General features: G+C 33.5%; 2 protein-coding genes and 1 pseudogene across 2 annotated transcripts; 1 reads left to right on the top strand and 2 right to left on the bottom strand.

Annotated features, from left to right (window-relative positions):
• Positions 1 to 18,360: 18,360 nt before the first annotated feature.
• Positions 18,361 to 18,711, bottom strand: LOC111894090 (protein PELPK1-like). The gene has a single exon (XM_023890196.1). The coding sequence runs from the start codon at positions 18,709 to 18,711 to the stop codon at positions 18,361 to 18,363; it is 351 nt and encodes a 116-aa protein (XP_023745964.1).
• Positions 18,712 to 19,071: 360 nt separating this feature from the next.
• On the top strand, positions 19,072 to 20,414 carry LOC111895000 (putative pentatricopeptide repeat-containing protein At5g40405; annotated as a pseudogene).
• Positions 20,415 to 25,660: 5,246 nt separating this feature from the next.
• LOC128127415 (protein PELPK1-like) lies at positions 25,661 to 26,011 on the bottom strand. Its single transcript, XM_052765898.1, has one exon. The coding sequence runs from the start codon at positions 26,009 to 26,011 to the stop codon at positions 25,661 to 25,663; it is 351 nt and encodes a 116-aa protein (XP_052621858.1).
• Between the last annotated feature and the right edge of the window lie 30 nt (positions 26,012 to 26,041).

Genomic DNA, 26,041 nt, shown 5'->3' with positions numbered 1-26,041 from the left:
GCAATGCGCGTCAAGGAAGGCCATGTCATAAACAAAGACGACGCTCAAATGCATGTCGTAACCTTACGTCTCTCGTTTTTACTACGCGCCTTTACGACGTTTTTACGACGTGCATTTACAACACACATTTACAACGTGAATACACATAATAAATGACAAATATACCAAAACATTCATTTCATCTAAACGTCAAATATACCAAAACTTTACATATATGTTGAATTACCTAAGTTGTAACTACATGTTACCTTAAGTAACATTACTAAAAGTTAGCAAAAAATTGTACATGTGTCTCAAAAGACTACCTAACATTACACATGTCAAAAGACCATACCTAGCATTAGTGGTTAACCATAACATTGTTTTGCGGATACATTGTCAAAAGACCATACATGTCATCGATAAATGAAGCCTGTAACAAACGTTGACCATTCTTCACGTATCTCATCGATATCAGCAGTTGTGTACTCAGCTTTGCCATCCCCGATCTGTGAAAACATTTGCATATTGTTTTTATTAATAAAAAATAGCATATTAAAATATTCTGTAACAGTAAGGATGCCATAAATTATAGTAATGAAAGTAGAATGCTATATCCTTACATTGTCTTTGACCAACACTTCAATTCCTTCTTCCACTATCTCCTTCATGAACCTTAGCATGTAGTAGCCACATTCGGTAGATCCGGGCTGAACTGGACACTACAAAGTTACATATAAAATGATCATTTCAATTGATCCAAAAAATAAAGTTAAAACTACAATTTCAATAAGGAATTAAGTGCTGACCGTAACATTAACCCAATTTAGTTTAACCCTTTTGTTGGATCCACTTTGTGTAGTGTACAAAACCATTGCCCTATAAAAAAAAACATTAACAAATATGCGTTTATTGTACTCACATCAAGTGTTTTGATAATTTATATTACTTACGAATCAACAATTTGCTTCAACTGCATATTGAAATTGCCAGAGCTCAAGGAATCAAGATAATAGCAAGTATCCGATTTCATGTCTAGTACACCCAATACCCAATGTCTTCTACAAAAACCACAAAAAAAAATAAAATGTCAAATAACATAATTGCAGTCATTTTAAAAATAAAATTTCAAATAACAATACCCAGGATTGTAGGGCATAAAGATGATGTCATTGCCCTTTCTTTTAGACAATCGATCTGCTAAACCTCTGCTTGCATCGTCAACATTCTTAGATTTCCCTTTACGCGTACTTGGTGAGATTACTGCCGGGTTCACAAAGCAAATTCCATGGTCTCTTTCTGGGGAGCCATACTTCAATTTGTTAAACAACACCCTGTTATCATACAAACACTAAATTCATTAAACATTTTTTTAAGACACATTGTTATTTAAATTAAATTTCTTGCACTTACATCATATAAGACACAATAACAGCACCTGTCAGCTCATCCATTGTAAGAACTGCTTCAAAATCATCCCAAGTTAAGTACGTGTAACTATCGTACCCAAAAAGATCATTCTCACTCTGCACTCTTATAGAATCAACCTTTGTAACTTGTCCATCAGCCATCATTGCAGTCATTTTCAAAATACTACTGTTCTCAATCCTTATCCTTGTCTTCATCTGTGCTCTGGTCCACCTTCTCTGAACGGTCACATTTTGTTTCTCCTTTTTAATCTTCTTTTCTATCCCAATCAGTACTTCTTCCACATCATTCCCTTCTTCCACATCATTCCCTCCTTCCATATCACATGGTTGTTTTTCTTTCTTATTACTTCCTATTTCTTCTTTTGCAGGTGTTGCATCTTCCTTCACTGGTGTTACATCTTCATTCACTGGTGTTGCAGCTTTCTTCACTGGTGTTGCATGCTTTTTCACAGATTTCGCCACCACTTTTCCCTACAAATGCAATCAAAAATACAAATAGTATTACCAAAAAAATTAAGAAGTCACTCAAATATCAGAAAAATTAAGATAACCAAGGGAAAATATGTTCAAATAGTATTACCAGGTCAGAGCATCGAATAACTAAGTGTCTTGGCCAGCTTAGTATGTGTCCCAGTGCATCTTTGACCTTCACAATGAACTCCTCTTCAAGTGGAAAGGGTACTAAAGCTTCTCCTTGCAAAATTGTTTCAATCATAACTTCAATGTTTTCATCTGTTACATAAACATAAAAAATAATTAAGATTCAGTCTTCTAAAAAATGAAAATATATAAATAATAATAATGCAAATATATTTCAAAATACCCGATGCTTTCATTATGGTTCCTTTAGCAACCACATTTGCAGCAAATTCAACCGCAAGAAGACATGAATTATCCTGCAAAATATAGTATGTTAGTTTGTAGAAAAAGAAAATTATTTAAATATATTTTTCATAATTGTCTTCAAGGACTTACAAGTGATTCATTCTGTGGTTGTTTTTCAAAATCTTCAATGACGCCCCCTATTTGGCAACTTGCAGCTTCAGAAACATTAAGTACACCTCTTTTTAGTTTCTCCAAGTCATCTTCAAGTTTGTTTATTCGTTTATCCACCCTCTCGTTCTCAATCTCCAAGTAATACTTAACATTCTTGGGTAAATAAAAGTATTGTTGTGGCGTTATAAATCTACCCATCCCTCGTACACGCCCACGTTGTTCGTGAGTACCCAACGCCTCTGTAAGCACATCATGTGTTCCACATGTAACCTCTCCAAAGCTTCCCGATTTCTGAAGCTCATCCTGTAAAAAAATAAAATGGGACAAATGTTAGAAAAATAAAATGGGACAAATGTTATGTTTTTTTATATATTTGGGAATTAATGAAACTTACAATTTTATCAACAATCGTCTTCACATCTGCATCGTATCCTCCTGTCTTCAACTCTCGTGCTTTTTTCCACAGCACTGTCCTATCAATCTCCTCTTCCGTCTTGCCGGTTTCTTGCATCTAAATTATCAAGAATAACAAAATCAATTAACATAAATATATACAAATAAAATAATCAATATTTAGTGGGAATCATACAATGTCATTAATGAGTCCAGCATATCCTTTTCTGCTCAAACGATGATTGTATTTATGATGTGCACGAGTATTTTTAGCTTTCATACTTTTCTCCTGCATTAGAAACATTAAAATTATAAATACAAACATTAAAATTGTAACTAAAAATGCATATAAGAAAAGTTTAACAAACCTCCCACTTCTTTGTAACTCTATGGGATACAAAAACTTTCCAATCTTCTTTCTTTATAAACGGATAATCTTTCGGAGGTTTGAATAGATTTGCCTTGGGATCTTTACTTCGGTTCTTAATGAACTTTGCATATAGATAATGCTTGAAGTTTCTCCACTTCTTCCCGATCGATTGGAGAATTTGCTTCCGGCTCTTTGGGTCAACTACAAACTTTTCCTGAAACATAAAAAAAAGGTTGGTTCAAAAACAAATCTGAACAGGGACAAAAACAGGGACAAAAACATATCTGAACAAAGGTAATAACAGGAAGAAAACAGAGACTTACCAAAACATATTGCCATAATCCTTCCCTTACTTCCTCACCAACTTCCAGCCACGAGTCATATGTTATGGGAACCATTGTTCTTGCAACCAAACCCTCAAAAGTAGACAGTTTTGTGGCTTCCTTTCCAACCGGGACACCTTTTTTATTGTAAGTTATTACAAGCTTCACTTTATTAGCTTTTGTCTTTGTTGTCGGACCTCTTTGTTTGGAGTCCTCGTGATCAGAAGCTGAATCTGATTCCATGTCACAAAAACACAACCTGTTTCAACAAGATTCAAATTAAATTAAGTACGTTGTTATTTGTTGCAGTTGGACATTGATTAATCACATTCAAAATCTGAAATAAAAACATACCAAAAACTTTATTATTCTGCAAAAATAATTATTTAAACTAATATGCCCTCGCCATCCGGACGCGTACACAAAAAATCATCATCAAGGTCTAATAAAGCGGAGTCTTGTGTTAAATCAAAAGTAACATCAAATTCCAACATATCATCAGTTTCACCATTTGATCCATACTTGTACATCCTATGAGGTGTGAATCCAACAACATGCAAATTCTCATCTTCTTGATCTTGAACATAAAAAACCTGTTTGACTTGACTAGCTAATACGAAGGGTTCAGACTTTTGACCAAGCCTATCAAAGTTAACTACCGTGAATCCTAAATCATCCTTTTTTACTCCACGACTATCAACCCAATCACACATGAATACAGGAATACTAAACATGTGATAATTAAGATCCCATATCTCCTTTATACGGCCGAAGTAAGTTACAGCACCATACACAGGATTGGAGTCTTTTGCACTAGCAATCTGCATGGTATGTGCAACTAAAGACACTCCACTGCATTGAGTTGTTCTAGACTCATCTCGAGATGCTGTATGAAAATGATATTCATTTATGGCAAAACCGCTATATTTAGTAACAGCAAAATTAGGCCCTTTGGCCAACCAACGAACATCATCACAAATATCTTCCCCGTTAGCCAAACGTTTTCCAACCTAATAGAAAAATATATAATTAATGTAATTCAAAAAAATAATTAAAAATATTGTAATTCTAACATTCTTATTTTAAAAACAAACCTCTTTCTTAAACCAACTAATAAATGTCCGACTATGTTGGCTCTGCAACCATGTACTCTTGCGAGCATGACGGGGGTTCAGATCCTTCAATTCCAACATATGCTGCCTGAAGTGTATTACAAGTTAAAAGAATGTTTTATATGATAGATAATGGTATAAGAGTATACAGTTTCATGTAATTCTTACTCTATATACGGCTCCACAACAGCAGTGTTTCGTAATACATAAAGATGAGCTTGATCAAGTAACTGAGCATCTACAGCATCAATTGTAGCCTTTGATAAAGGCTTGCCACTGCGGATTCTTTCATCAACACGCTCATGAGGATTGCCAATTGATTTCTTGTTTTTTAAGTAGTCTGAACAAAATTCTAAGGCCTCCTCTGCCACATAACACTCTGCAATGCAACCCTCGGGTCGATGATGATTTCTTACATACCCTTTAAGTGTTTTCATGTATCTCTCAAATGGATACATCCACCTAAAATGAACCGGGCCACACAACCTCACCTCTCTAACTAAATGCACCATCAAGTGAGTCATGACATCGAAAAATGAAGGAGGAAAGTACTTCTCTAACAAACATAATGTTAATACGATGTCACTTTGCAACTTGCCTAGCTTACTAACATCAACAACTTTACTACACAACTCATTGAAAAAATGACACAGGCTTAGGATTGTTCTCCGCACCTTCACATCTAACACCCCTTTGATTGCAAATGGAAGAAGTTGTTGCATTAGTACATGGCAATCATTAGACTTCAAACCATTCATCTTTGAAACATCATCCGACACGAGATTCTTGAAATTAGAGCAATACCCATAAGGAACTTTTATGTTAGACAGGGTTTCATAAAATAGATGTTTCTCTGCAGAATTCAATGTGTACTTGGCAGGCGGAAGCCAATGTCGATCCCCTTTTGGTTCAGGTCGTAATTCAGTCTTGATGCCCAACGCTTCAAGATCTTGTCGTGCTTTTAATCCATCCTTCGTCTTGTGAGGCAAATTCAACGCTGTCCCATAAACACTCTCGGTCACATTTTTTTCTATGTGCATGAGATCTAACTGATGCCGAACAGGCAACTTCTTCCAATATTCAAGTTCAAAAAAAATTGACTTTTTATGCCAAAATTTAGATCTCTCGTCGATACTTTCTTTTTTCTTCTTTGTCTTCTCCTTCTTTGGCGTTTCCTTCTTTGACACTCCCTTCCTTGACTTTATCTTCTTTAACTTTATCTTCTTTGATCCTACCTTCTTTGATACTACCTTCTTTGGCTTTATCTTCTTACCCCATGTAGTCTCAAATCCCGCCAGATAGTCATAAATCTCTTCAGCTGATGATGGTTGTGGCATAAAATCGTGCTCCTGTTGATTGTTGAAATGTTTTTTTCTTTTGCGAAAAGGATGTTCAAGTGGTAGGAATCTTCTATGCCCAAGGAAGCATACTTTTTTGGACTTTGGCAACCATTGTGAACAAGTATTCTTTGAACATATTGGACAAGCATAATAACCTTTGGTAACACACCCCGAAAGATTACCATACGCGGGAAAATCACTTATAGTCCAAAGTAATATTGCTCTTAAATTGAAGTATTCTTTCTTATGAGAATCAAAAGTCTCAACGCCAGTTTCCCACAAGAGCTTTAGATCTTCTATCAATGGTGCCAAGTAGGCATCAATATTGTTACCAGGTTGGTTTGGCCCGGATATCAACAGAGTCAACATCATGAATTTTCTTGACATACACAAATAAGGGGGTAGATTATATGTTATTAGGATAACTGGCCAACAACTATGCTTGGAACTTAATGACTTGTGTGGATTGATACCATCAGCAGACAAGGCTAATCTAAGATTTCGTTTTTCCTGTCCGAATTCTTTCCACGTGTTATCAACAAGCTTCCAAGAAGGGGTATCGCGAGGATGAGTAAGCTTCCCACTATTGACCCGACCTTGTGCATGCCAAGTTAAGTCATGAGCAATTTGTGGTATTGAAAACATTCTTCTAAATCTAGGGATGATAGGAAAATACCACAAAACTTTTGAAGGTACGTTTTTGGAATTCTTCTTCCAACGAGAAGTGCCACAAGTTGGACAATGAGAAGCATCTTTATGTTCTTTCCAGAATAGAACACAATCATTTTCACATGCATGAATCTTCTCATATTGTAGACCTACTCCTTTTAGCAACTTCTTGGACTCATATATCGAGCTAGGGATGGTATTGTTTGATGGTAAGATATCTTTTAGGACAGACAACAAAGCATCAAAACTAGCATCAGACCATCCAAATTGACCCTTCAAATGTTGGAATTTCAATAATCCACTAAGTGCATTATACTTTGACCCTACATAAAGTGGCTTATCACACTCTTCAAGAAGTGATTTCAACGAATCAGGTTCATCGTCTACGTATTTGAAGGCATCATGAAGCATATCCTTTGTATAAATAGCATCAGGAGGAATGGAATTGTTAGGGCATCTAGAATCACTATTGGGTTGTTTTTCTCCATGGAAAGACCAAATCTTATAATTCTCATCGAAGCCGTGGGCAAACAAATGATAACGGACATTGTCAATTGAGTGGTGACACAAATTGATGCAATTTACACAAGGGCATGGAATAACATCTAACTTTGGATTATTAGTTTGTGCAAACTCTAGAAAAGCATTCACACCTTCATCATATGCATTTGATAATCTACTAGAGGAAATCCATGATTTATCCATTAAACATTTGTTGCCAACCTACATAATTATTTAACATTTAAAGCAATAATGATTACGCATGTTTAGGGACAAAAACTATGCAAAAACAAAACTGTACAGGGCCAAAACTATACAGGGACAAAAAAATTATACAGGGGCCAAAACTGTACAGTGACAAAACTGAAGCAGGGAACAAAACTGTATAGGTTATCATTTACTTTTTCAGCATCCAGTTACTTTTTCAGCTTGTTTGAATATTTTTATGTGTTTGTTATAAAATTTTATGAACTTTTACAGAAATTTGAAAATTAGAAATACTTTTAAAATTTTGAATATGATCTTTTTTGCAGAAATTTTAAAGTTAGAAATGGACTAAACATGTGTCCAGCACAAAACCACCTGCAAACCCGTTATTTCATAATTTATGGGTTTGACCTTTATACCCTTGGGTGGTCAATCTGTTTAAAATTAGGTATTAACTGTCAGTTGACAGTTACATTCTAAAAATGTATAAATATTTATGTTTGATGTTAATTGTGATTAATACTACATAAGAAGTTCCTATAGGTATGGCTGTTCTTTGTTGTTTTTTTCTTTCTTTCTTTCTCTTCTGTCTTTGTTGGTTAATGAGTTGATGTTTCTACAAATGTATAAATATTTATGTTTGTTGGTTAATTTATAGTGGTGTTTCCATTCCTGATTTAATGTGGGAGATTGAGGTTAGTAAAATTTTCATCACAAGTCGATTAATTATCATTTTATTATTATTTAAAGATGATTGAATTGATTTGTATGAATCCTGTGAAAGGGTGAGTAATTATTGTTTTTGTTATAAAATTTTCATCACAGGTAACTGTTTCTCAAGGTTGTTTTTAGAATCTGTAATAAGTTTAGTTATAGATTAATTATTGTTTTTGTTATAATATGATTGAATTGATTTGTATGAATCCTGTTAAAGGGTGAGTACCTAAGATCTATAGGTATGGCTGTTCTTTGTTGTTTTTTTCTTTCTTTCTTTCTCTTCTGTCTTTGTTGGTTAATGAGTTGATGTTTCTACTTGTTTCCATTCCTGATTTAATGTGGGAGATTGAGGTTAGTAAAATTTTCATCACAAGTCGATTAATTATCATTTTATTATTATTTAAAGATGATTGAATTGATTTGTATGAATCCTGTGAAAGGGTGAGTAATTATTGTTTTTGTTATAAAATTTTCATCACAGGTAAACTCTCTGTTTCTCAAGGTTGTTTTTAGAATCTGTAATAAGTTTAGTTATAGATTAATTATTGTTTTTGTTATAATATGATTGAATTGATTTGTATGAATCCTGTTAAAGGGTGAACATGATGGATCTGTTAGAAAAGAAGAGGTGCAGGTGTTATATGTATTGCTTGTAGAGTAGCAAGAAGCTTTTTGGATGACATTCTTTTTAATCTCATTCTGTTGAGCTATATGTTATATGTATTTATTGTAAAGTATGTACAATATATGTTAGGCTTTTGATTGTTTTTAATGTTAAGTTAAAAAGGCTTGGATATTTTAAACGAATATTCACAAAAGTGAATTTTTAATCAAAATAATATAATAGAATCTATATTAGAAAATGAAAAATAAAAAACTTATGTACCCTAAAAAATAGATAGATTAAAAATAAATTCCTTTTCTTACCTGAGTATGTGGAATATCAGTGTAATTTATAGCAGAAACTGTTGCTTTATCACCCTTTGAGCCTGCAGCAAGTAACAAAAAATTGTAACTCATTGTAACTACATGCATATTGCAATGCACAATTATGAAAAAAATTAACGAACACCATTTAGTGTACAAACCACAGTCAGATTATGTCAAAGCCTAGAAACATCTCATTCATCAATCCTATTATAAGTATACAAAATGCAAAGCTAGAATAGTAATTTTTGCCATGTAAGCTAATTTTTTTGGCAGTGCCCATCATACCTACTTGCATGGGAAACCAGGGACATCAACCTTCTAAATGACTAAAAGTAGGTTCTACTCCTAATTGCATTTGATCATAAGTGAAAATGTTTCTTGTAAGAATAAATTAATAATTGGAGGAGATACTAACCGTATAATATGCACAGCACCAAGCGACATACAGCTGTAGTTACCACCCAGATCAATGCACTTTTAATCCTCTTGCCAATAGTCCTACAAGCAAAAATAGTTAGAAGCATAAATACATACACTTTCAATGTTTAATGAGAAGCTTCAAGTTACAGATGATGAATACAAGACAATGTTAAATGGGAAGCTTCAAGTTACAGATGGCAGTGGTTTGATATAGGTGTACAGAAAAGAAGTTGAAGATAGGCTTGCCTTATTAGGCATGCTCATGTTTATACAAATTATAATTATTTAAGAACCCATGTTTTAATGTAGTTTTTGAATCTGACCCTTGGCTGTAAATAAACATTGTAAAGTGGTTTAATACTAATATTCATAAAACAAGATAGTAAGATAAGTTGGTGTATATATTTTGGTTTTAGAAAGGTGTGAGAGACCAAAAGAATTGAACATGTGTGTGGCTATGTATTATGTATGTATGTATGTTTGGAAGTAGCCATTAGCCAAAAGAATGGATCTTCTTTGAAAACAAGGGAAAAGTGGAGGGACCGAATTGTAATATTGTGTGCTTTCTGTTTTCATCGACCCACATGCAAGCTAAATACTACAATTCAGGAGGATTGATTGTACCTGCAATCTCCTTGCCATCTATTTATAACTCGGTCTACCTTGATAAGCCTAGGTGTAAGATTAAACTACTCTTCTCTACTGAGATTGGTACATGGGTGTTTGTCAGTGAAGTTAAATCAACTTCAGATATCTCCACGCAAGGAGTCAATGATCCATCTAAGGGGCTAATAGGAGGCTTAACAAATGAAGCCTTGTACAGCTTTGGAGTCCAATTGGAAAAACATATAGAGTTAGTTCATTCTTCATACAGAGGTTTGTATGCTTTAGGGGAATTAATACCTCCTAAACCTCCGGATCACAATGTTATTTTGGTTCCCTGTTCCACTGTTGAATTGAATTGTCTAGTGGTTGATGTTTATTGGTGTTATATCTTAGTACAATCAACTAATAAAGAGTTGTTATTGATATACAAACATGAACAATTATTAATTGGCTTTGTATTAAGGCAAAGAATCGACTTTATTTTTAACAAGATCGATGAGATGAATGTTTTGTTTGTTTGTAGCCAGAAGATTTGTTGCAATAAAATCAGAATTTTCTTTAGCTAGCAGTTTTGTGTTTGTCTTTTTTTGCAAATTATGCACCTATTTGAAAATTGAATATGATAAGTCTGATGAGTATATCATTATTTACAAGCCTCTACTTCAAGATGGTGGTATTGATAGAGAATGTGATAAAGAATGGACCTTCAAGATGGTGGTATTGATAGAGTATATCTGTTTTGCTCTTATGCAGAAACATCCCTACGTAGCACTGTTATTGAAACAAAACAAACTGCTGAAGGTAGTCATAAGCAAAAGGTAGGCATTAGGCAAAGGGTAATTTGGTCTTTGTGCATTGGGTGTTACATTTTCACTCCTGAAATTTTTTGTATGTGATGAAAATTGACAGGGATTATTTTTTTTGCATAAAATACTTGAGGCCTGAAGTATTTTAACTAAAAAATATATGTAAGAAAGTACAAATACGTGAGTTATTATATGACCTTAACCTTTTAATAATTTGCCAAGTACATGCCACGTAGTTTGCATGTCAGCAAACACTTATCAGATAATTTTTTTTTCATTGTGTGTGAAGGTTGGATCTTCCAAAAAAATCAAAGATGTTAACAAACGTAGTAGTTTAATTAAAATATTTCCAACAAAAACACAAGTCGAGAGCAACTATGTGAAACCTTAACTATGTTGGAAAATTAAGTTGGGATCGGAGTGGAATAGGCGTAACAGAAGAACATATATGAAGTAAAACATAAGACAAGTATTACCTGGTCAAATTTTTCCGAGGTTCATGATGTCTTTTCTCTTCCTCCGCTTTTCAGATCTAATCAACAAAGATTTCTCATTTAGAGGGAGAGGGACGGTTATAGAAGTGATGAAGAGGTGAGATAATGAAATTCGAAATCAAAGAGGTTTATTTCTATTTTTGCAAACACACCCACAGATAAAGAGAGATAGAAAGGGTAATCGGGGTATTTTACATCTTTTGATTCGAAAGGGTGTTCGTGGAAGACTGGGAAGCTCAGATGATGACAGCAAATTAGCAAATATTATATCTGAAAGGCATCGGAGGGATAAAACAATTGGGTTGCACTCTCCAATGAACGCACCTTGATGATTGCAATGGTTGCTGGTATTGGTGGAGAGTAGCAGCTCTAACCTGATAGTTGATACCCAGTTCGGAGAAAGATTGTTGGGTGGGTTTTTAATACGTGATTTTTTTTGGAAGATCCAACCTTCACACACAGTGATGAAGAGTGGTGTTCCTAACTTCTGTGTTGTTCTTCTAGCACTAAATGATCTAGGGTATTATTGTCTTTTTCTATTTTATGATACACAAGGTTTAAACTTTAATGATAATAATTAATATGTTAATTGATGTATTTATTTGTATAGGTATAAAGCAAAGGGAATTCGGTTGGATTTTGGTGATCTTGCTTATCTTTCATGTGACAAAAGAAAGTTCTTTGAAATAATTGGAATGGAATTTGGAGTTCCGAGGTTTGGAAAGACTGGAATCACTGCTGGTAATGACCTCAATGAAGAAACTTTGGATGCTTTAAACAAACAGGCAAGCTTTTTATAGATTTTTAATTCTTAAGAGTATTGAATCATTTAGTATTTTGTAACTTTGATTATCGACTTGGTCTTTGTGCAGGAAGTTTCTCTTGAGAGAACTTTTCTGATTAGGGCAGGAGGATAATTATTTGGATTTCCTTTCTGATTTGTTCTTATTTCCATTTAGTAATCAAATAGCTTCCTAGATCTATATATCTCATATTTGAGTTTCATTTATCTATTATTGGATTTTGGTTTCTATCAAAGAGGTTGTGTGATGATCAAAATGCAAAATGAATCAATGGCTGATTTCATAAATACATACACTTTCAATGTTTAATATGCTCTAACTAGTCTTTTGGTTCCAGAATAAGATGCTTTTTGACTAATTAAGTGAAACAACTTAGAACTTTTTTCTATGTTCTTAAGAAGATCAAGTGTCCTTGCAGAATTTCTCAACAGTTAAAAAATAAATCTAGACTCAGACATCTACATTTAGGGTTTAATGAATGCTTCAACCATGATTTCATAATCTCAATCCCTATTACAAATCGTCCATACATACACCCAATCGAAATGAAAGATACAACATGATTTCATAATTTCATAAGTACAATCAGAAAACATAAAAAATTATGTTCTACCAGACCAGGGTTCGAAGAACCTGAAGAGAAACATCTCACAGGGGAGTTAGATTAAGAGTATTTTGAGGGATTTTTCGACTCTTTTCTTAGGCAACTGTCATTATGTATACACGGTTAGCTAATCCTTTCTTCACCTTGAGAACAAGGTGAAAGTTTGGGATAAAAAGTAGAGAAAATGTTCGCAAGATGAAAGAAGGGGATAAAAACATTACATATAACTTGAGAAGCTTGAGATTTTACCTTGTGTTCGACTTGAGAAGCTTCAGTAGGTGAGAAACCCTTGAATGTGTTCAACTTAGCATCAGATTCATGGCTACCAGGCGCTTCTTCCCCTTGTCTCGACTTTCTTCTGCTCTTTCTCTTTTGTTACAACGTTATATGGCCAACCGGGAAGCTCACTTGGGTCGATGATCGGTTCAACAGGAACACCTTAATCGGACCTAGGGCACGTAAATTTTAGCAGTCTCCAATGATGTCAGTTGAACCCACGATCGTCGGCGAGGCGAAATCAGCCAGAGAAGTAACCTAACGATCGGAGGAGGAGACGTTGTCTGCAAGGGAAGGCGAGTCGAGGTCTCACCGTCGATAGAATCGTAGTAGAGAGTGAAGTGACTGATGAATAGTGAGTGTTAGATATTTTGTTAGTAACCTCGATTTTTGTGAACAGATGCGCGCCTTTCACTAAAATTATAATGCGACACTTTGAGACGGCGCACATTTTACATTAAGTGCCCTCCGTGTTTTTAAGTTTTTTACATTAGACACTAACTCTAAAGACACTCAATAAAACGCGACATATATACTTAAATTTTTTGAAGAGATGACATTTTTTTAATGTCACTCTCTCTTGCGTAACATAGATCAATGAGCGTCGTATTTTGCGCGTCGTAAAAGGCCTTTTTTCTTGTAGTGCACCTAAATAGGTATGAAGATATTAGTGATGGGACCCGATTTATGGACCGGTTTAGAATCGGACTAACCCGGATTATGTTTAGCTCTTGTTATTACAAGGTTACGACCCTAATTATGTACATATATGAACATAGTATACGAACTCCCCTTTACAAAACTTGCATACATGGTTCACTAGTTTTGCTTCTCACACAACATCCTTTAATTATGTAAATCTTGTCAACCATAAAACATAACAAGATTTCACATAAGTGCAATGAAAAATAAAATTTTCTACCAAGACATAGAATTGTAACTTTTGAATTATTTACTAATAATAATAGTTAATGGTTTTAAAATAACTAATGGATGATCTTTCATAACTTTTTAATAGTAATAACTAGTTTAAAAATAGTGCACAATAATAATGATTAATAATAATAAAAAACGTAATATGTTTTTTTAACTTACAAACAATGGTTAGTATTTTAGAATATTATCATAATTGAAATCTAAAATGGACCAAATAAGTAAATTTTGATTAAATAATCATGACAATAGTTAAAAATGTAATAATAAGTTGAGAATTAAATTTAGTTTTATTTACACCCAATGAAGCCCTGAGTGATGTGAATTTAATATGTGTTGCACTACTAGAAACATAGGTATTGGTCACGAACATTTCTGTCGGGAAATCTGTTGGTAAAGCCATTAGTTACAAATCAATGATGGATACAGACGAAAAAACCTTGGTAGCTAATGGGCAGCGACAGATCAACAAGTGATTGGGCTATCGCGGAAGACTTTTGGATCAACTACATTTTGTCAAAGATCCGTCGCTAATTGCTGTCGCTTATCCGTTGTTGATTATTTGTAAATGAACAATTTTTCTATATATTTAATCATTGTTACTAATGTAATTAGCCATGGTCTATTAGGTGTTGAATCTACCACTAATCCTTACCCAAGTGTCACAAATTAAATTCAAGATTAACAAAGAAATAATAACCATGTTTACACCAAATTAAACAGCAAGCCGTATCATTTTATTAATAAGAACATACTTTCAAATCGAATAAAAAACTAGCAACATACTTTCAACTTAAATAAAAACTAGCCACAATTAATACCAACGTACAATTTACATAATTTGTAAAAGCTTTTGTTTCTGTCCTTATAATATATTTATAATAATCATGCATTATCTTTTTGATTATTGCAAAAAGAGTAGTGGAATGCTCTATGGTCATCAGAAGTTGTGGTTGTGAAGACCTAAGTAAATGTTCCCATAATTAGAAACCGTATGAAAATGCTATACTAAAAAAAATGGAAATTTTCAATACCATAAACATGCATTTCCATCGACTTTTGACGTTAGTGACAAACCAAACAATCATATGGTAGTGGGTGTAAAAGAACGAAAAAAGTAAATGTTTTATATAGTAAAAGCACGTGTTAAGAAAGCAATGAACATCATAAAGAGGTATAGTTAAGGCTATTTTGTTCCACATTAAATGCTTTAAATATACAGTGTTTAATTGATGTTTAAAAACACTTAAGAAGATGGAAGATATAACTTGCAAAATACAAGACTTGTTGTTGGTTGCCATATTTGCTTCCTAAAATCATATCACAAACATCTAAATTAGAGCTGAAAAGTTATAATCCAAATATGGATAATAGCAACTTCATGAATACATGAGAAATTAATTGAAAGAACTAAATTATAAAGGCTGAAAAATTATAAACCAAATATGAATAGTAGCACTATGTATATACCTACTAAAGTAGTTTGATATCTTCCAAACTTGTAGGCATGGGAAACATAATAACAACTTCACGCACTCCTCGGAAAATGCATCAACTTTTCATTTAAATATGTAACTGAATGTTTGGCATATACATCTGTTAGGTTATAAATTTAAGAATTAAAATACAAATATTTTTCCAGTTAGGAGTTAGTAACAAAAGAATTACATAAAATCTAGGGTTTTTGTATAATATTACTTATATGAACTTACCTTGAAGTACTTATTTCATTATCTACACATGGGTGGTTACAAAATTTTCAACTCTTAGTACACATACAGAGTGCCGAATCCAAGATCAAAGTAAAAGGCTATCCCCAAAAATTTTCCTTGGCTACCTCGGGAACCACCTAGGTATGCTTATGATAGTACACATGTCTTGTTCATAAGCCTTTTACAGTTTTCCCCCTTCCCCTCACCTTCTATCTCCATCGCTGGTTATAGACTCCAACCAACACACCTTTACTTTGGATCCCCATAACATTGAGCATAGTCAAAACAAAAATTAGATAACATCAAAGGCACATACAAACTCTACTTAGTTCACCTTTTTTAGTATGGTCAAAATCTGATGGGCTTTGAGCACTACATCAATCATATGGTGTACATGCAAACCCTAAAGCTTTGGATCTAGTTTGTCTAATGAACATGCAATAATCATCCAACGCTCATAAACCCTAATTCTAGCATACAATAATCGAAATTGACAAAAGAATAGAGTTTAGATCTTACATTGATTTTTATGTAGCAATAACAATCTCAATTCCCTTTGATCTTGACCTTTGAAAGCTTAGTGCCTTAAATGTTGCACTTCTAATGGAGTCACAAACACCATGAGCAACAAGATGGCCTAGGAGAAGGAGGAGGAGCACCAAAAATGTCCAAGAACCCTTATGGATTACTTCACCACATTTTGGGGCCTTAGGGGTTCCTTATATTGGTAGGCTATTAGGGTTTTGAACTAGAAAACCCTAATTTCACTGCTTAGGCCCTAAGGAGCCCATGACCTCTCTCTTTAGAGGCCTTGCACGAATTCTTATGGGTTTCCCCATAGATTTCATCCGCTCCAACTTCTATGGAGTCCATTAGCCCATCTATGCAACTATCATATAATTACACAATCAGTCCCCTTTATTTAATTAATCTCTTTTAGCCACAAAATTAATTATTATTAATTGTTGACAAATATTTATTAAACAATATAATTTCTCTTTTAATATATTATCCATATAATATATTAATAAATAATAATTAATCCTCTTTCTCCTTATTATATCCTATCAGTTGCATATGACTTCGGAACCTGATCAACAACCGTAGCTTTCAAAAGCCGCTGTCGAACTCTGATCATATCAGAAACGTGTCCTGTAGATAAGGGATCATATATTCCTCCATTCTAGATATCGTATGAACTGAGACATGGATTTTAATCAGACTCTCTGTTCATGTGTTGTTTCCCGATTTCCGATTTATGACGACTGACAACACACTACAATTCAACACATCAACTTAGTCCTGGCTCTGCCAAGCGCTTAGGGTGTCATCACTAAATCATCGAGGGCCCCATATATATCGCTTTTATCCCACTTTGGGTAAAAGGAACGGATAAAATTGGACTCAATGCTCGCTTGTACCTACCCATCAAATCACACACAACAATATGTTTTATAACACCAAGTTACTGGTGCGTTTACATATTATCAATGTGCAACCGAATTACAGAATAAAATTCACACGTCTCGGTTTCAAGAATATAGGATATTATCGTCTCACTAATCACTCGTGATAAAATCCATGATGCGATCCAAGTGAGCATGTGTTTAATCCAATACTGTAATCTTACAGGAGCACTGATGAACCCTGCAACAAACTTTTGTTATGTCTAAGACACTTTAGACAATCTACAGTCAGATTCATGACAGTCTTCTTTCATACCTACTTCCAAAGTATGATCGGTTGTGGATGGTTTGAATAATGTTATTATTCGGGAAGTCAAAACATGCAAGGTGAAACACAAGAAAAATATTAATCCCATATGGCCTCAAACTTTTGAGTATAAAAAAAAAAACTCATTTTCTATCATCTATATTAATTTAAAACAAGTTACAAAAATGGTCATTCTGGTTTACCAAATGTCACGAATTCAGTCATTTTATACTTGAAAAGACGAAAATGTCATTCCTGAATACTAACGGAGTTACTAAAATGGCCACACGTGCATGTTTTGCAAACCACAATTCCCATTTGCATAATGAAAATTAATAGTGACCGACTTTGTGACATTTGACAAACCATTAGGACTATTTTTATAATTTTGTCTAAAAAATAAAGTATTAACGTAAACTGATAAATAAAATTACATTAATTAACTATACATAATGGTTAATATTTTAAAAAAGCTACATAATCGAACATAAAAATAACCAAATAGATAGGCTTTTACTAATTAATAATAACAATAGTTAAAAAGTTATCATTAAATCTAAAAATAAATTTTTATTTTATTTTCACTCAAACCATGGATTGAAGTCATTGATTAATGTGATTGTAATATATATTTGTTTTATAATATATACTTCATCTTATTATAAGATTTTCAGTATTTTATAGTAAACGTAAAATGAAATAATTGTTTTTATAAAGTATATTTTTAATAATTTTTGTTATGTAATGTTAACATATATCAAGCATGTTGCCTAATTTTGTATACCAGGAAACACTTGAGATAAAAGTAATGGAAATCATCAACCTTAATAGAAAAAATATATTACAAAGTATATCAAATTACACAAAACACAAAAACATGTGAATGATAGCACTCGACAACAATTTAATCTAGCCACAAATATCATGAATGCGATCAAATAAAAAAGATTATAATCTCCGGATCAATCAAATCGCCCGAGCTCTATAATGGATTTTTCTTTTCTTTTTTTGATATCGTTGTACAATCTACTTCTTGGAAGGTGGTGGAGCAAAGAAAGGAATATTGGGAAGAGTTGTTGGAAAGTTAGGGATGGTAGGCATAGAAGGCAATGGAGGCAATGAAACTTTGGGCATGTTAGGGATGCTGGGTATTTGTGGTAGTGGCAGTGTGGGGATGGTGGGCATTTGTGGTTGTGGCATTGTCGGGATTGTTGGTATCTGTGGCTGTGGCATTGTCGGGATTGTTGGTATCTGTGGTTGTGGCAGTGTCGGGAATGTGGTTGCTTGCAGCAAATTGCGGGAAGCAAAACACATCTCATTTGTTGTAATTGAGAATAGTGCAATTGCAAAAATGTAAAGGTAGGAGGTGGAAGCCATTGTAGGATTTTTTTGAGTCGCTAAAGATGAGTCAAAAGACTCTGAGAGGTGATCGAAGATTAATGAAGTTGATTAACCTGTGAAAAATAATGTACAAGAGACCATGTATATATAGGTAATGCACAGTGATAATGATTGATCCATAAATAATTAACGTGTCATGAGTTTTGTTGAGACTTACATTAGGTTGGTTGGTATGAAGATATCCAAGGCATGTAATGTTGTTAAACAACTTCCTGATAACAAGAAATCGTTTATTAACCCTCGTATATGTTAGGTAAGCTATTTTGCCACATAATAACGAGAGTTTTCCTTTTATGAAATTAATGACAAAAAAAAAAAAAAAAGTAAATTCACTCACAATTGCTAGTCAATGGTTTCCTAAACGGCCCAGATCTTGTATCTAAATTTGCTGCATCAATGGCCCTCAAACACCCACAAAATATGGATTATTCTGTTCAACTATTGGACCAATGTGAAAGTCCCTCCGGTCTTTGCTTTAAACTCTCTGATCAAAGTTTACTCCAAGAGAGCTCAACTACTGAAAAAAGCTTCGATTTCTATAAAAGAATTGTAAAATCGAATTATAAACCTGATAATTACTTGTTTACGTTCTTGATCAATTCTGCTGCACAGTTAGTGGATAAGAATTTTGGTTTGGCTGTACATGGGACTGCTTTGAAATACGCCTTGGATCAAGACCCACATGTTCAAAGCGGGTTGATTAATTTGTACGCTGAAATGGGGTCTCTTAGGGACTTAAAAGATTTGCTTTTTAGCATCAACAACCCAGATTTGGTAACTCAGACAACAATGGTGGTCGCCTGTGCAAAGTTAGGAGATATCAAATTCACACGCCAAGAGTTTGAAATAACGCTCGACCGAGATGTGATTGCCTGGAACGCAATGAAAGCAGGGTACGTGCGTTTCGGGGAGCCTTTAAACGGACTCGAACTGTTTAACGCAATGGAAATGAAAGGTTTGAAGGTTCATGTATTATCTGCATGCACTCGGTTAAGTGCTTTAGATGCGGGACAACCGGCATATAGATATATAAAGTATAAAAAACTACAAATCAACACAACTCTTGGTAGTGCACTAGTCCATATATACGAAAAGTGTGGGGGTTTTAACACGGCAATGAATGTTTTTTTGGGTGATGAAAGAAAAGAATGTCTACACATGGAGTGGTGCCATGGGAGGACTAGCCATGCATGGTTATGGTAAAGAGTATCTTGACCTTTTTACCCTTATGCAACAAAAAAACATCACACGAAATGAGGTCACTTTCATTTCAATCTTAAAGGCTTGTAGTGTAGCGGGTCATGTTGAAGAAGGTTTGGAAGCATTCTTAATCTATGACCAAAGAGTAGAGCAGTATGGATGTATGGTTGATTTATACGGCCGATTGATCCGTTTGGATGAATCATTACGCTTCATCCAGAGTATGCCGTGTGCACCGATTGCTGAAGCATAGGGTGCACCGTCTAAATGCCAACAAGATTTATAAAAATGTGGAAATGGCTAAACTTGCGTCTAGAAAGATGGTGGAATTAGAGGCTAACAGTGATGGTGCGTATGTGGAGTTGTCGAATGTTTTTGCGGATTTCAAGAATTTGAATGGTGTTGATGGCGTGAGGCATAAAATGAAATCAAAAGGTGTTGTGAAGATCCATATTGTTATCGTTATCGATAGCAGTTAAGTTGAACATGTTGAACTGGTACTTAACTTTGTTTTGACTTTTTGACAATCGTTTCATTTTGAGAAATATTTAACCATTCATTGCATGTTTCTGTAATTATTGCAATTTTAATAGGTATTTTAGTTCTTGCCATTTCAATGCATTTTTTTCGTAATTTTTTAGTTTCCATGTATTTTTGTAAGTTTTATAAAACATTTAGTTTATTTCTTTAAAAAAAATCAATTTATAAATTTGTACCACTTAATGCTCAATAATTTTTAAAAGTATTATATGGTATTAAAAAAAATTGTTTTTATTATAAAAAAAATCAGTTGAAGCACATTAGATCGGACAAAAGGAATCTAATAAAACCAAAACGGTACCAGGCCTTTACAATTGTCTCAACAATATTTATTTCAGAGAAATTCAATATACTCCTACCTTTTATTCCTACCTATTTAAGATTGTGACAAATGTACAGATTTAACATCTTAATCTAATCTAAATTAAATTGAATGACACATGTCACCACCTAAATAGGTATGAAGATATTAGTGATGGGACCCGATTTATGGACCGGTTTAGAATCGGACTAACCCGGATTATGTTTAGCTCTTGTTATTACAAGGTTACGACCCTAATTATGTACATATATGAACATAGTATACGAACTCCCCTTTACAAAACTTGCATACATGGTTCACTAGTTTTGCTTCTCACACAACATCCTTTAATTATGTAAATCTTGTCAACCATAAAACATAACAAGATTTCACATAAGTGCAATGAAAAATAAAATTTTCTACCAAGACATAGAATTGTAACTTTTGAATTATTTACTAATAATAATAGTTAATGGTTTTAAAATAACTAATGGATGATCTTTCATAACTTTTTAATAGTAATAACTAGTTTAAAAATAGTGCACAATAATAATGATTAATAATAATAAAAAACGTAATATGTTTTTTTAACTTACAAACAATGGTTAGTATTTTAGAATATTATCATAATTGAAATCTAAAATGGACCAAATAAGTAAATTTTGATTAAATAATCATGACAATAGTTAAAAATGTAACAATAAGTTGAGAATTAAATTTAGTTTTATTTACACCCAATGAAGCCCTGAGTGATGTGAATTTAATATGTGTTGCACTACTAGAAACATAGGTATTGGTCACGAACATTTCTGTCGGGAAATCTGTTGGTAAAGCCATTAGTTACAAATCAATGATGGATACAGACGAAAAAACCTTGGTAGCTAATGGGCAGCGACAGATCAACAAGTGATTGGGCTATCGCGGAAGACTTTTGGATCAACTACATTTTGTCAAAGATCCGTCGCTAATTGTTGTCGCTTATCCGTTGTTGATTATTTGTAAATGAACAATTTTTCTATATATTTAATCATTGTTACTAATGTAATTAGCCATGGTCTATTAGGTGTTGAATCTACCACTAATCCTTACCCAAGTGTCACAAATTAAATTCAAGATTAACAAAGAAATAATAACCATGTTTACACCAAATTAAACAGCAAGCCGTATCATTTTATTAATAAGAACATACTTTCAAATCGAATAAAAAACTAGCAACATACTTTCAACTTAAATAAAAACTAGCCACAATTAATACCAACGTACAATTTACACAATTTGTAAAAGCTTTTGTTTCTGTCCTTATAATATATTTATAATAATCATGCATTATCTTTTTGATTATTGCAAAAAGAGTAGTGGAATGCTCTATGGTCATCAGAAGTTGTGGTTGTGAAGACCTAAGTAAATGTTCCCATAATTAGAAACTGTATGAAAATGCTATACTAAAAAAAATGGAAATTTTCAATACTATAAACATGCATTTGGATCGACTTTTGACGTTAGTGACAAACCAAACAATCATATGGTAATGGGTGTAAAAGAACGAAAAAAGTAAATGTTTTATATAGTAAAAGCACGTGTTAAGAAAGCAATGAACATCATAAAGAGGTATAGTTAAGGCTATTTTGTTCCACATTAAATGCTTTAAATATACAGTGTTTAATTGATGTTTAAAAACACTTAAGAAGATGGAAGATATAACTTGCAAAATACAAGACTTGTTGTTGGTTGCCATATTTGCTTCCTAAAATCATATCACAAACATCTAAATTAGAGCTGAAAAGTTATAATCCAAATATGGATAATAGCAACTTCATGAATACATGAGAAATTAATTGAAAGAACTAAATTATAAAGGCTGAAAAATTATAAACCAAATATGAATAGTAGCACTATGTATATACCTACTAAAGTAGTTTGATATCTTCCAAACTTGTAGGCATGGGAAACATAATAACAACTTCACGCACTCCTCGGAAAATGCATCAACTTTTCATTTAAATATGTAACTGAATGTTTGGCATATACATCTGTTAGGTTATAAATTTAAGAATTAAAATACAAATATTTTTCCAGTTAGGAGTTAGTAACAAAAGAATTACATAAAATCTAGGGTTTTTGTATAATATTACTTATATGAACTTACCTTGAAGTACTTATTTCATTATCTACACATGGGTGGTTACAAAATTTTCAACTCTTAGTACACATACAGAGTGCCGAATCCAAGATCAAAGTAAAAGGCTATCCCCAAAAATTTTCCTTGGCTACCTCGGGAACCACCTAGGTATGCTTATGATAGTACACATGTCTTGTTCATAAGCCTTTTACAGTTTTCCCCCTTCCCCTCACCTTCTATCTCCATCGCTGGTTATAGACTCCAACCAACACACCTTTACTTTGGATCCCCATAACATTGAGCATAGTCAAAACAAAAATTAGATAACATCAAAGGCACATACAAACTCTACTTAGTTCACCTTTTTTAGTATGGTCAAAATCTGATGGGCTTTGAGCACTACATCAATCATATGGTGTACATGCAAACCCTAAAGCTTTGGATCTAGTTTGTCTAATGAACATGCAATAATCATCCAACGCTCATAAACCCTAATTCTAGCATACAATAATCGAAATTGACAAAAGAATAGAGTTTAGATCTTACATTGATTTTTATGTAGCAATAACAATCTCAATTCCCTTTGATCTTGACCTTTGAAAGCTTAGTGCCTTAAATGTTGCACTTCTAATGGAGTCACAAACACCATGAGCAACAAGATGGCCTAGGAGAAGGAGGAGGAGCACCAAAAACGTCCAAGAACCCTTATGGATTACTTCACCACATTTTGGGGCCTTAGGGGTTCCTTATATTGGTAGGCTATTAGGGTTTTGAACTAGAAAACCCTAATTTCACTGCTTAGGCCCTAAGGAGCCCATGACCTCTCTCTTTAGAGGCCTTGCACGAATTCTTATGGGTTTCCCCATAGATTTCATCCGCTCCAACTTCTATGGAGTCCATTAGCCCATTTATGCAACTATCATATAATTACACAATCAGTCCCCTTTATTTAATTAATCTCTTTTAGCCACAAAATTAATTATTATTAATTGTTGACAAATATTTATTAAACAATATAATTTCTCTTTTAATATATTATCCATATAATATATTAATAAATCATAATTAATCCTCTTTCTCCTTATTATATCCTATCAGTTGCATATGACTTCGGAACCTGATCAACAACCGTAGCTTTCAAAAGCCGCTGTCGAACTCTGATCATATCAGAAACGTGTCCTGTAGATAAGGGATCATATATTCCTCCATTCTAGATATCGTATGAACTGAGACATGGATTTTAATCAGACTCTCTGTTCATGTGTTGTTTCCCGATTTCCGATTTATGACGACTGACAACACACTACAATTCAACACATCAACTTAGTCCTGGCTCTGCCAAGCGCTTAGGGTGTCATCACTAAATCATCGAGGGCCCCATATATATCGCTTTTATCCCACTTTGGGTAAAAGGAACGGATAAAATTGGACTCAATGCTCGCTTGTACCTACCCATCAAATCACACACAACAATATGTTTTATAACACCAAGTTACTGGTGCGTTTACATATTATCAATGTGCAACCGAATTACAGAATAAAATTCACACGTCTCGGTTTCAAGAATATAGGATATTATCGTCTCACTAATCACTCGTGATAAAATCCATGATGCGATCCAAGTGAGCATGTGTTTAATCCAATACTGTAATCTTACAGGAGCACTGATGAACCCTGCAACAAACTTTTGTTATGTCTAAGACACTTTAGACAATCTACAGTCAGATTCATGACAGTCTTCTTTCATACCTACTTCCAAAGTATGATCGGTTGTGGATGGTTTGAATAATGTTATTATTCGGGAAGTCAAAACATGCAAGGTGAAACACAAGAAAAATATTAATCTCATATGGCCTCAAACTTTTGAGTATAAAAAAAAAACTCATTTTCTATCATCTATATTATTTTAAAACAAGTTACAAAAATGGTCATTCTGGTTTACCAAATATCACGAATTCAGTAATTTTATACTTCAAAAGACGAAAATGTCATTCCTGAATACTAACGGAGTTAGTAAAATGGCCACACGTGCATGTTTTGCAAACCACAATTCCTATTTGCATAATGAAAATTAATAGTGGCCGACATTGTGACATTTGACAAACCATTAGGACTATTTTTATAATTTTGTCTAAAAAATAAAGTATTAACGTAAACTGATAAATAAAATTACATTAATTAACTATACATAATGGTTAATATTTTAAAAAAGCTACATAATCGAACATAAAAATAACCAAATAGATAAGCTTTTACTAATTAATAATAACAATAGTTAAAAAGTTATCATTAAATCTAAAAATAAATTTTTATTTTATTTTCACTCAAACCATGGATTGAAGTCATTGATTAATGTGATTGTAATATATATTTGTTTTATAATATATACTTCATCTTATTATAAGATTTTCAGTATTTTATAGTAAACGTAAAATGAAATAATTGTTTTTATAAAGTATATTTTTAATAATTTTTGTTATGTAATGTTAACATATATCAAGCATGTTGCCTAATTTTGTGTACCAGGAAACACTTGAGATAAAAGTAATGGAAATCATCAACCTTAATAGAAAAAATATATTACAAAGTATATCAAATTACACAAAACACAAAAACATGTGAATGATAGCACTCGACAACAATTTAATCTAGCCACAAATATCATGAATGCGATCAAATAAAAAAGATTATAATCTCCGGATCAATCAAATCGCCCGAGCTCTATAATGGATTTTTCTTTTCTTTTTTTGATATCGTTGTACAATCTACTTCTTGGAAGGTGGTGGAGCAAAGAAAGGAATATTGGGAAGAGTTGTTGGAAAGTTAGGGATGGTAGGCATAGAAGGCAATGGAGGCAATGAAACTTTGGGCATGTTAGGGATGCTGGGTATTTGTGGTAGTGGCAGTGTGGGGATGGTGGGCATTTGTGGTTGTGGCATTGTCGGGATTGTTGGTATCTGTGGCTGTGGCATTGTCGGGATTGTTGGTATCTGTGGTTGTGGCAGTGTCGGGAATGTGGTTGCTTGCAGCAAATTGCGGGAAGCAAAACACATCTCATTTGTTGTAATTGAGAATAGTGCAATTGCAAAAATGTAAAGGTAGGAGGTGGAAGCCATTGTAGGATTTTTTTGAGTCGCTAAAGATGA

Source organism: Lactuca sativa, chromosome 7 (assembly GCF_002870075.4).
Source record: "Lactuca sativa cultivar Salinas chromosome 7, Lsat_Salinas_v11, whole genome shotgun sequence".
Classification (NCBI taxonomy): Eukaryota; Viridiplantae; Streptophyta; class Magnoliopsida; order Asterales; family Asteraceae; genus Lactuca; species Lactuca sativa.
This window is presented reverse-complemented; position numbering and strand designations above follow the sequence as displayed.

Bases quoted from the DNA above. Each gene is read 5' to 3' on its own strand.
- LOC128127415 (XM_052765898.1), bottom strand. From the start codon at position 26,011: ATGGCTTCCACCTCCTACCTTTACATTTTTGCAATTGCACTATTCTCA.
- LOC111894090 (XM_023890196.1), bottom strand. From the start codon at position 18,711: ATGGCTTCCACCTCCTACCTTTACATTTTTGCAATTGCACTATTCTCA.